The 12,520-nt window shown below is 41.4% G+C and overlaps 1 protein-coding gene across 6 annotated transcripts in view; it reads left to right on the forward strand.

The window, feature by feature from the left end:
* Positions 1-12,520, forward strand: part of NLRP3 (NLR family pyrin domain containing 3) — a 49,384-nt gene that overhangs the window by 13,396 nt on the left and 23,468 nt on the right. For 3 of the 6 annotated variants that reach the window (XM_061423196.1, XM_061423194.1, XM_061423199.1), the window contains 3 exons: positions 1,687-1,854; positions 9,323-9,493; positions 10,524-10,694. In XM_061423196.1, the coding sequence (XP_061279180.1) occupies positions 1,687-1,854; positions 9,323-9,493; positions 10,524-10,694 (510 nt within the window). The remainder of the gene's footprint in view (positions 1-1,686; positions 1,855-9,322; positions 9,494-10,523; positions 10,695-12,520) is intronic. The other 3 variants (XM_061423197.1, XM_061423200.1, XM_061423198.1) reach the window with 2 other exon arrangements.

Here is a 12,520-nt window from a genome sequence, read left to right on the forward strand (position 1 = left end):
GTTCCTTCTTCAGGAGATCTTCCCGACCCAGGGATCGAATGCATGTCTCCTGCTTGACAGGGGCCTTCTTTACCACTGAGCCACCTGGGAAGCTATATATAGTAGTATGTGTATGTTAATCCCAACCTCCTAATTTATCCCTCCTCCCCCTTCCCTTTTGATAACTGTAATTTTGTTTTCTATGTCTGTGAGTCTTTTTCTGTTTTGCAAATAAGTTTATTTGTATTAGTTTTTAGATTCCACATATAAGTGATATCATATACTATAATACCCTCTAAGTCCATCCAAGTTGTTGCAAATGACAAATTTTCATTATTTTTGTATTTTTCAATTGGAAAATAATTGCTTTACAATGTTGTGTTGGTTTCTGCCATACATCAACATGAATCAATCCTGCCTCTTTCTCTCTATATATATCCCTTTTCTCTTGAGCCTCCTCACTCCCATCCTACCCTTTAGGTTGTCACAGAGTGCCAGGCTGGGCTTCCTGTGTTAGATAGCAATTTCCCACTGGTTATTTATTTGACATGTGTTAGTGTATGTATGTCAAAGCAAGCTCTGGGAGTTGGTGATGGACAGGAAAGCCTGGTGTGCTGCAGTCCATGGGGTCATAAAGAGTCGGACATGACTGACTAAGCAACTGAACTGAACTGAACTGATATGTCAATGCTACTTTCTCAACTTGTCCTACCCTCTCCTCCTGCTGTGTCCACAAGTCCATTCTCTGTGTCTGAGTCTCCATGGCTGAGTAGTATTCTGTTGTGTGTTTGTGTTTGTGTATGTATATATCACACCTTTTTTATCTATTCATCACAGGCTCTTTTCCTTTTTAAAATTAATTTATTTATTTTAATTGGAGGCTAATTACTTTACAATATTGTAGTGGTTTTTGCCATACATCGACATGAATCAGCCATGGGTGCACATGTGTTCCCCAGCCAGAACCCCCCTCCCACCTCCCTCCCCATCCCATCCCCCAGGGTCATCCCAGTGCACCAGCCCTGAACACCCTGTCTCATGTATCGAACCTGAACCAGTGATGCACTTCACATATGATAATATACATGTTTCAGTGCTACCCTCTCAAATCATCCACCCTTGCCTTCTCCCACAGAGTCCAAAAGACTGTTCTTTACATCTGTGTCTCTTTTGCTGTCTCACATATAGGGTCATTGTTACCATCTTTCTAAATTTCATATACATGCGTTAGTATACTGTATTGTTGTTTTTCTTTCTGACTTACTTCATTCTGTATAATAGGCTCCAGTTTCATCCACCTCGTTAGAACGGATTCAAATGCATTATTTTTAATGGCTGAGTAATATTCCATTGTGTATATGTACCACAGCTTTCTTATGCATTGGTCTGCCGATGGGCAGCTAGGTTGCTTCCATATCCTGGCTTTTGTAAACAGTGCTGCTATGAACATTGGCGTACACGTGTCTTTTTCAATTCTGGTTTCCTTGGTGCATCACAGACTCTTTTAATCATAAAATGTGCAGAATAGCCTTACCAGGACTCCTCTGGCCTTTTGCATTCCTCAGAGCCCAGTCTTTGGTTCTGTGACACATTTCTTAATTCCTAGGATGCCTTTGCACTAGTGTCATCCACTCCTGGCTCCAACTTCAGTTTGCTATTCTTAGAGATTAACTTTGTTTTCTCTTCTTCCTTCCTTCCAATTTCTAGATTGGTGAACTATCTGACCTCCAGCATTTGCAGGGGCATCTTCTCAGTCCTGAGCAATAACTGGAATCTCACTGAATTGAACCTCAGTGGCAATACCCTGGGAGACCCAGGCATGAACGTGTTATGTGAAACACTCCAACAACCTGGCTGTAACATTCGTAGATTGTGGTAAGAATCTGTGTGTATATGTGTGTATGTGTATGTGAGAAAGAGAGAAAGGGAGAAGAAGGACCATTTTAGCAGTTTATTAATTTTCTAAGGCTGGCATAACCAAGTACCACAGAGTGGGAGACTTAAATAATAGAAATTAACTTTCTCACAATCCTGGGAGCTGCAAGTCCAAGATGAAGTTGTCAGAAGTGTTGGTTTCTTCTGCTGCTTCTCTCCTTGGCTGTAGATCATTGTCCTTTCCCTGTGTCTTTACATGGTCTCTGTGTGTGTCTGATCTCTTCTTCATACAAGGACACCAGTCATGTTGGGTTAGGGCCTGCCCTAATGACCTCATTTTAACTTAATTACCTTTTAAAAATCCAATTTAGTTATATTCTAACGTGCTAAGGGTTGAGACTTCAACATGAACTTTTCTGGGGGGACGCAGCTCAGCCTATTACAAATGGGAAGGCCAAATGGTTTGGAGGACAGTTATTTGAGAAGTTTCAGATGGGGAAGAATAAAGGGGAACTGAAAATAAGTCATTTGTTGAAGGAAAGGGCATGACTTTTAGTGTCTTCCATTTCTTCATTAGTCATGCTTATAGATGAGAATAGAAGAGTTTCCTCAGATACAGAAATGGCTACCTGACCTGGAACCCATTAAAATATTTTGCGTGGATTAAATTGTCACAGGGCATATCATGTGGGTCTATAATAAAGTGCTTGCTATGAGCCCACACTGTGACAAACACCCTCTTCTAACAACACAAGAAATGACTCTACACATGGACATCACCAGATGGCCGTACTGAAATCAGATCGATTATATTCTTTGTAGCCGCAGCTGGAGAGACTCTATACAGTTAGCAAAAACAAGACCAGGAGCTGACTGTGGCTCAGATCATGAACTCCTTATTGCCAAATTCAGACTTAAATTGAAGAAAGTAGGGAAAACTACTAGACCATTCAGGTGTGACCTAAATCAAACCTGTTATGATTATACAGTGGAAGGGAGAAATATATTCAAGGGATTAGGTCTGATAGACAGAGTGCCTGAAGAACTATGGACAGAGGTTTGTGACATTGTACAGGAGTCCGGGATCAAGACCATCCCCAAGAAAAAGAAACACAAAAAGGCAAAATGGTTGTCTGAGGAGGCCTTACAAATAGCTGAGAAAAGAAGAGAAGCTAAAGGCAAAGGAGAAAAGGAAAGATATACCCATTTGAATGCAGAGTTCCAAAGAATAACAAGGAGAGAGAAGAAATCCTTCTCCAGTGATCAATGCAAAGAAGTAGAGGATTCAAATGTATTCTTTTTAATGGCTAAGTAATACTCCATCGTGTATATGTACCACAGCTTTATTATCCATTCATCTGCTGATGGACATCTAGGTTGCTTCCATGTTGTGGCTATTATAAACAGGGCTGCGATGGAGTATTACTCAGCCATTAAAAAGAATACATTTGAATCAGTTCTAATAGGTGGATGAAACTGGAGCCTATTATACAGAATGAAGTAAGCCAGAAAGAAAAACACCGATACAGTATACTAACACATATATATGGAATTTAGAAAGATGGTAACAATAACTCTGTATATGAGACAGCAAAAGAGACACTGATATATAGAACAGTCTTTTGGACTCTGTAGGAGAGGAAGAGGGTGGGATGATTTGGGAGAATTGCATTGAAACATGTATAATATCATATATGAAACGAGTCACCAGTCCAGGTTTGATGCAGGATACAGGATGCTTGGGGCTGGTGCACTGGGATGACCCAGAGGGATGGTACGGAGAGGAAGGAGGGAGGAGGGTTCAGGATGGGGAACACGTGTATACCTGTGGTGGATTCATGTTAATATATGGCAAAACCAATACAATATTGTACAGTTAAAAAATAAAATTAAAAAAATCATAAAAAAAGAAATAGAGGAAAACAGTAAAACAAGAAAGACTAGCGATCTCTTCAAGAAAATTAGAGATACCAAGGGAACATTTCATGGAAAGATGGGCACAATAAAGGACAGAAATGGTATGGACCTAACAGAAGCAGAAGATATTAAGAGGAGGTGGCAAGAATACACAGAAAAACTATACAATAAAGATCTTAATAATCCAGATAGCCATGATGCTGTGATCACTCACCTAGAGCCAGACATCTTGGAATGCAAAGGCAAGTGGGCCTTAGGAAGCATCACTACAAACAAAGCTAGTGGAGGTGATGGAATTGCAATTGAGGTATTTCAAACCCTAAAAGATGATGCTGTTAAAGTGCTGTGCTCAGTACATCAGGAAAACTCAGCAGTGGCCACAGGACTGGAAAAGGTCAATTTTCACTCCAATCCCAAAGAAAAGCAATGCCAATGAATGTTCAAATTACTGCACAACTGCACTCATTTCACATGCTAGCAAAATAATCCTCAAAATTCTCCAAGTCAGGCTTCAACCGTATGTAAACTGTGAACTTCCAGATGTTCAAGCTGGATTTAGAAAAGATAGAGGAACCAGAGATCAAATTGCCAACATCTGTTGGATCATAGAAAAAGCAAGAGAGTTCCAGAAAAACATCTGTTCTATTGACTATGCCAAAGTCTTTGTGTGGATCACAACAAACTGTGGAAAATTCTTAAAGAGATGGGAATACCAGACCACCTTACCTACCTCCTGAGAAATCTGTATGTAAGTCAAGAAGCATTAGTTAGAACCAGACATGGAACAACAGACTGGTTCCAAATTGAGAAAGGAGTAAGTCAAAGCTGTATATTGTCACCCTGCTTATTTAACTTCTATGCACAGTACATCATGTGAAATGCTGGGTTGGAGGGAGCACAAGCTGGAATCAAGAGTGTTTGAAGAAATATCATTACCCCAGATATACAGATGACACCACCCTTATGGCAGAAAGCAAAGAAGAGCTTAAGAATCTCTTGATGAAAGTGAAAGAGGACAGTGAAAAAGTTGGTTTAAAACTCAACATTCAAAAACTGAAGATCATGGCATCCGGTCCCATCACTTCATGGCAAATAGATGGGGAAACTTGAAATATGACAGACTTTATTTTCTTGGGCTCCAAGATCAATGCAGATGGTACTGCAGCCATGAAATTAAAAGATGCTTGCTCCTTGGAAGAAAAGTTATGACCAACCGGTTCAGTTCAGTTCAGTTCTGTCACTCAGTTGTCCGACTCTTTGCGACCCCATGAATCGCAGCATGCCAGGCCTCTGTGTCCATCATCAACTCCCGGAGTTCACTCAGACTCACGTCCATTGAGTCAGCGATGCCATCCAGCCATCTCATCCTCTGTCGTCCCCTTCTCCTCCTGCCCCCAATCCCTCCCAGCATCAGAGTCTTTTCCAATGAGTCAACTCTTCGCATGAGGTGGCCAAAGTACTGGAGTTTCAGCTTCAGCATCATTCCCTCCAAAGAAATCCCAGGTACAGGGTATTAAAAAGCAGAGACATTACTTTGTGACATAGGTTCATGTAGTCCAAGCTATGGTTTTTCCAGTAGTCATGTATGGATATGAGAGTTGGACTATAAAGAAAGCTGAGTGCCAAAAAATTAATGCTTTTGAACTGTGGTGTTGGAGGAGACTCTTTTTTTTTTTTTCAGTTGGATTACATTTATTATAACTCATTAGCTGATCAAATTATAATCAGTTTCAGTGTTCTTTTTAATTTAAATTTATTTATTTTAATTAGAGGCTAATTACTTTACAATATTGTATTGGTTTTGCCATACATCAACATGAATCCACCACGGGTGTGCATGTGTTCCCAATCCTGAACCCCCCTCCCACTTCCCTCCCCGTACCATCCCTCTGGGTCATCCCAGTGCACCAGCCCCAAGCATCCTGTATTCTGCATCGAACCTGGACTAGCGATTTGTTTCTTGTATGATATTATACATGTTTCCATGCCATTCTCCCAAATCATCCCCCCCCGGCCCCGTCCCTCTCCCACAGAGTCCAAAAGACTGTTCTATACATCTGTGTCTCTTTTCCTGTCTTGCATACAGGGTTATTGTTACCATCTTTCTAAATTCCATATATATGCATTAGTATACTGTATTGGTGTTTTTCTTTCTGGCTTACTTCACTCTGTATAATAGGCTCCAGTTTCATCCACCTCATTAGAACTGATTCAAATGTATTCTTTTTAATGGCTCTTGAGTGTCCCTTGAACCACAAGGAGATCCAACCAGTCCATCCTAAAGGAAATCAGTCCTGAATATTCATTGGAAGGACTAATGCTGAAGCTGAAACTTCAATACTTTGTCCACCTGATGTGAAGAACTGACTCATTGGAAAAGACCCCTGATGCTGGGAAAGGTGGGAGGCGGGAGGAGAAGGGGACAACAGAGTATGAGATTGGTTAGATGGCATCACCACTCAACGGACGTGAGTTGGAATAAACTCCGGGAGTTGGTGATGGACAGGGAGGCCTGGTGTGCTGCAGTCCTTGGGGAAGCAAAGAGTTGGACACGACTGAGTGACTGAAGTGATGAGCCCACACTGTGAATTAGACTCACATGCCCTGAATCAAGTACATAGTTGTAGGGGCCATCTCTGCAACCCTCCTGCATCACAAATCTGGACTTCACAGCCAGTTTTAAAGCCCACCACCTCAGGACATTTTCATACCTTTCTGTGTTACTCTTAATAACCACCCTATCATCAGTCTTCTTAATTTCACCCTTGTACAAGCCATTTTCCACTTTTCCTCATTCTTATTTTGTTACCATCCATCCAGGGTCCTTAGACTTCTTTTTTTGACTGTGCCACACAGTATATGGGGTCTTAGTTCCCTGATGAGGGATTGAGCCCATGTCCTCTGTGGTAGAAGCAGAGTCTTAACCACTGAATCACCAGGCAAGTCCCTTAGACTCTTTTTGCCTTTTGTTTGGCTACACCACTGGGCATGTGGGATTTTAGTTCCCTGACCAGGAATTGAACCCATGTTCCCTGCATTAAAAGTGCAGAATCTCAATCACTGGACTGCCAGGGAAATCCCCCCATAGACTTTTTAATCAACAAAAATCAGTAAAATGCCAGATAAGAAACTTTAAGTAAATAAGGAAGTAAAGCCATGGCTTTACTGGGGGTAGTGTTGCAGCATGAGGGAGTGAAAACAAGAAAAAGTACCCTTGCTGGCTCTCTGAGGTGGGGTGAGTTGGTTTGTTAAATGCAGTGAGGGTAGGGGCAGATCAGTGGGTTGGACCGGAGGGATGGCTTAGGTGGTTTGCTCACCCCCTCAGTGGTACTGTGTGCAGGGATCATGTGCAGTTACCGTACTTTCGCTCCTGGTACTTCAGAAATGGCAGTCGGGATTTTGGCCTTTTTGTATCTTTTTATTCATAATTTGCCTCAACTACGCGTGCATGCAGTTATTTTTAGTCCCTTATAGTTTCTTTCCTTTTTTTAAATATCCCTTTTCTTGCGCTACCTTGTGTGGCCAGGCCTCTTCCCCTACATATGAATTGTGGAGTCCTAACTACTGGACCACCAGGGAATTCCTCCCTTACAGTTTCTTTTGTATTCTATTGCCCGAGGAGACTTTCATCCTGGTGCAAGCACTGCAGTAAAGGGTCCCAGGTCCCAGCCTGTCTCAACTCCAGCAGCCCAGATCCAACAACCACAATTATTTGCTTAGATATTGCAATGCCCTCCAAGACCATTAACTTCTCATGACACGATTCATGTTTGTCCTGCAATTGTCTCCATAATGTCTGGACAAGCTCTTACCATTTGTTTGTGCTCAAAAATACGTATCAGATGAATGTTGTCTGTTTGGTGTCCCTGCATCTACTTTCGCCACCCACCATTCATTCTCTGTACAGAAGACAGAGGGTTACTTAATATTTAAAAGATTATGCTTTGATCATGGCAGTTCCTTGCTTAAGAGCTTTTTCTTACTTGTTTTGATAAATTATAAAGTGTTCTTTTTGCCTTCGAGGTTCTGGCTGATTTTAACATTTAACATTCCTCCCTACCTTTATACCATGCCGCTCTCTCCATCACCCTGTGGATGAGATGCCCCTCTGTGATTCTAGAAAGTGAGACACAAACAGGGAGACATGTGTGAGCATGAGATGTTCTGCAGATAAAGATTTAGTTATCTATTTGCTTCTAGTTGGTGTGGAAATGGAGACAGAAAAGGTAGTCCCACAAGCTCCTAGGACATTTGAAATGAGCTGGAATACTGTTCTTGCTTCTCGGAGAGCAATAATTGTTTTGGTGGTGGTGCTGATAGTGGTGATGATGGTGATGGTGTGTGTCTGTGGAAAGCAAATCAAGAATTAGAGATGCTCACTCCTTCAGTGTAGATGGAGGGCTGGGATTAAAACATCAAACAAAACAGCAGGGACAAGACTGTCCAAGGGAAAAGGAAGATGCATACAGCCCTAGAGAGAGCAGTATCCATCTGAGGGAGTTTCAGCTGTTAGGAACATGTGGTAAAGACGTGGAGCTCATCGGCTAACCATTGTTTTCATTTATGAAACAGAAACATGCCATTTAAATACTTGAGAATTGCCCATTATTTAGAGGGTGCTCCCTGGCAGCTATGGTCACAGATTGTGAGCCACAGAGCCTGAGAACTATCTTCCCAATATGCCTTTTTTTTTTTTACTTATTTTTTAATTGAAGGAAAATTGCTTTATAATGTATTGGTTTCTGCCATATTACAAAGTAAATCACTCATAATTATGCATATATCACTTCCGTCTTGAGCCTCCCTCTCCTCCCCTCAACCCACCCCTCTAGGTCATCACAGAGTACCAGTCTGGGCTCCTTGTGTTGCATAGCAACTTCCCACCAGCTATTTACTTTAACAGAGTGTGTATATGTCAATGCTATTTCTCCATTCATCCCACCCTCTCTTTCCTCCACTGTGTCCACAAGTCCGCTGTCTATGCCTGTGTCTCCATCCCTTCCCTGCAAATAGGTTTAACAATACCATTTTTCTAGATTCCATATATATATGTGTTAATATACAATACTTGTTTTTCTGTTTCTGACTTACTTCACTCCGTATGACAATCTCTAGGTTCATCCACTTCACTAGAACTGAGTCGAATTTGTTTTCCCAATATGTCTTGAGCTGTAGTCAGGAGTTTCTGATGAAATGATACTTTCCTTTTTTTAAAAAAATATTTATTTTTACATTTGACCTCATTGGGTCTTAGTCACAGCACTCAGGATCTTTGATATTCAGAGTGGAGTGTGGGATCTAGTTCCTGACCAGTGATCAAACCCAGACCCCCAGCATTGGGACCACAGACCCTTACCCACAGGACCACAAGGGAAGTCCCAAGATGATACTTTCCTTCATGAAAATTTAATTATAAATTGAGTTTAATTCTCTTTGTAACATGTGAACACAGTGCCCTTGCCTGGTGCTAAAACCCAGCAGAGGCCAGAAGGCAGTGACAGAAAAGCGGCCTATGCTCTGAGATTTTTCTGTTTCTGTGCTTGTCATGAAGGTTGGGACAGTGCTGCCTTTCCCATCAGTGCTGCTTCAACATCTCCTCAGTCTTGAGCAACAACCAGAAGCTGGTGGAGTTGGACCTGAGCCACAATGCCCTGGGAGACTTCGGGATCAGACTTCTGTGTGTGGGACTGAGGCATCTATTCTGCAATCTGAAGAAGCTCTGGTGAGGCTGAACTAATTTCCCTCATGAAGTAATAGCTGTGGCTTTAATGAGCCATGATGTGTTAGAATTTTAATGTGAAAATGGCCTTGGGCTACTTAGAGGATTCCTTGTGTTTATCTCTGCATGTTTGTCAATAATTAGTTTAGTTAGCATTTTTTGTGGGAAAAGTCACATAGTCAGACCTGGAGGGGAACTTAAAAAAATCAGAAATATTATGCTTGCCTTTAAGGTATTTACAACCTAGCTAAGAAAATAAAACCAATGTATTTTGCTTTAGAAGAGTTTTGGGACTTGATGATAAGGCCCTGGTTCACGTTAAATAGGAAAAATGGGGCTAAAGCAATGCAGTTGCTTGACAGTCTATGTAGCTCTTCTCTGAATGCCTGTGGGAGACTTGAATTTTGAAGAAGACAAAAAATCACTTGAAAATGGTAGGGCCAATTTATACTTGTTAGGGTGGCTATTATAAAAAAGCAAAACACAACAGGGCTATATATTCAGTAAAATAAGCCAGAAGCAAAAGGGAAAATATTGTATGATTCCATTTATATGTAATACCTAGAATAGTCAAATTCATAGAGACAAAAGGTAGAATGGTGGTTTCCAGGGTTTTGGGGGAAGGGAATTTGGAGTTATTGTTTAATGAGTATAGAATTTCAGTTTGGGAATATGGAAAAGAGTTCTGGTGATAGTTGCACAGTTATGTGAATATACTTAAGTGCTACTAAATTGTAACACTTATAAATGAACACATGTTTACAATGGTACAGTTTATGCTATACATATTTTGCCTCAATAAAAATAAAGGTAGAGATCTAGGAAGATGTAACATTGCATGGGCTTTGAGGGTGTTTTCTTGCTAATTCACCAAACAGAAAAAGAAACAAAAAGTTGGTAAAAAGCTTGGATATACTCTTCTCATGTGCGGACTGGACTATAGGCAAGGACAGGACAAGTGCTGTCTTGACTCACAGCAGTGCGTGGACTGGGCTGAGAGAGGTGTTGTGACCATCTGCCATCTCTCTGAAAGGTTGGTCAGTTGCTGTCTCACATCGGCAAGCTGTGAGGACCTTGCATCTGTCCTGAGCACCAACCATTCCCTGACCAGACTCTACTTGGGGGAAAATGCTCTGGGAGACTCAGGAGTTGGGATTTTGTGTGAAAAAGTAAAGAATCCACACTGTAACTTGCAAAAACTGGGGTAAGTCTTCATGAACGTCTCAGCAATAAAGCAACTTATTTTCAGTGATACATTATTTGGAAAATATGAATGGGGTTACTCTAAAAAGGATTAATCAGATGGAGTTGAGGGTAGAGAATGGAAGAGACAATGTCTAAAGTAGTTTGAAGTACTAGATACTACCTACTGCTAATAAGTTTGTTATGTCTCAGTTCAGTTCAGTCACTCAGTCATGTCTGACTCTTTGCAACCCCATGGACTGCAGCATGCCAGGCCTCCCTGTCCATCACCAACTCCTGGAGTATACTCAAACTCATGTCCGTTGAGTCAGTGATGCCATCCAACCATCTTATCCTCTGTTGTCCCCTTCTCCTCCCGCCTTCAATCTTTCCCAGAATCAGGATCTTTTCAAATGAGTCAGTTCTTCTCATCAGGTGGCCAAAGTATTGGAGTTTCAGCTTCAGCATCAGTCCTTCCAATGAATATTCAGGACTAATTTCCTTTAGGATTGACTGGTTGGATCTCCTTGCAGTCCAATGTTCTCTCGAGAGTCTTCTCTAATACCACAGTTCAAAAGCATCACTTCTTTGGCTCTCAGCTTTCTTTATGGTCCAGCTCTCACATCCATGACAACTGGAAAAACCATAGCCTTGACTAGACAGACCTTTGTAATGTCTTTGTAATGTCAAAGTAATGTCTTTGCTTTTTAATATGCTCTCTAGGTTGGTCATAACTTTTCTTCCAAGGAGCAAGTGTCTTTTAATTTTATGGCTGCAGTCACCATCTGCAATGATTTTGGGTCCCCCCAAAATTGTTATGTCTACATGTTACTGAATGCAAGTTCCTATGCCCAAAGCACAGTGAGGCCAAACAAATCGAAATGTTGGAGTTTGGAACAGAGAAAGATTTATTGCAGGGCCATGAAGGAGATCGGTGGCTCTTGTACTTCAAAACCTTGCACTCCATTAAGGGTTTCAGCAAAGCACTTTTAAAGGCAAGTTGAGGGAGGGATGCGGTTGGTTGTTGCAAACTCCTTAGTGTCGGAATCCTTTGTTCTTGCAGTTGTCCATGTAGGGCAGGTAAAGCTGTTCTTGTAAACCTCCAAGATAAATGTTATTCTCTGTTCTGCAACTCTTTATCTCCAAATGACTCTTAAAGATCTGAGCCTTGAGAATAGGCTATTCTGTATATTTCAGGCAATAGGAACATTTTTTAACAAAAATTTAAAAAAATTAATTTATTATTATTTTTTAAACTTTTTATTTTGTATTAAGGTATAATCGATTAACAATGTTGGGGTAGTTTTAGATGAACAGTGAAGGGACTCAGCCATACAGATACATGTATCCATTCTCCCCCAAACCCTTCTTCCATTCATTCTGGCACATAACATTGAGCAGAGTTCTATGTGCTATACAATGGTCCTTACTGGTTATCCATTTTAAACACAGTAGTGTGTACATTCGGAGAAGGCAATGGCAACCTACTCCAGTACTCTTGCCTGGAATATCCCATGGATGGAGGAGCCTGGTAGGCTGCAGTCCATGGAGTCGCTAAGAGTCAGACACGACTGAGTGATTTCACTTTCACTTTTCACTTTCCTGCATTGGAGAAGGAAATGGCAACCCACTCTAGTATTCTTGCCTGGAGAATCCCAAGGACGGGGGATCCTGGTGGGCTGCCGTCTGTGGGGTTGCACAGAGCTGGACACGACTGAAGCTACTTAGCTGCAGCAGCAGCAGTGTGTACATGACCTTCCCAAAGTCCCTAACTTCTCCTTCCCCTGGCAGCCATAAGTTTGTTTTCTAAGTCTGTGAGTCTCTTCCTATTTTGTAAGTAAGTTCATT

The sequence above is a fragment of the Bos javanicus genome, chromosome 7 (genome assembly GCF_032452875.1).
Source record: "Bos javanicus breed banteng chromosome 7, ARS-OSU_banteng_1.0, whole genome shotgun sequence".
NCBI classification, from domain to species: Eukaryota; Metazoa; Chordata; class Mammalia; order Artiodactyla; family Bovidae; genus Bos; species Bos javanicus.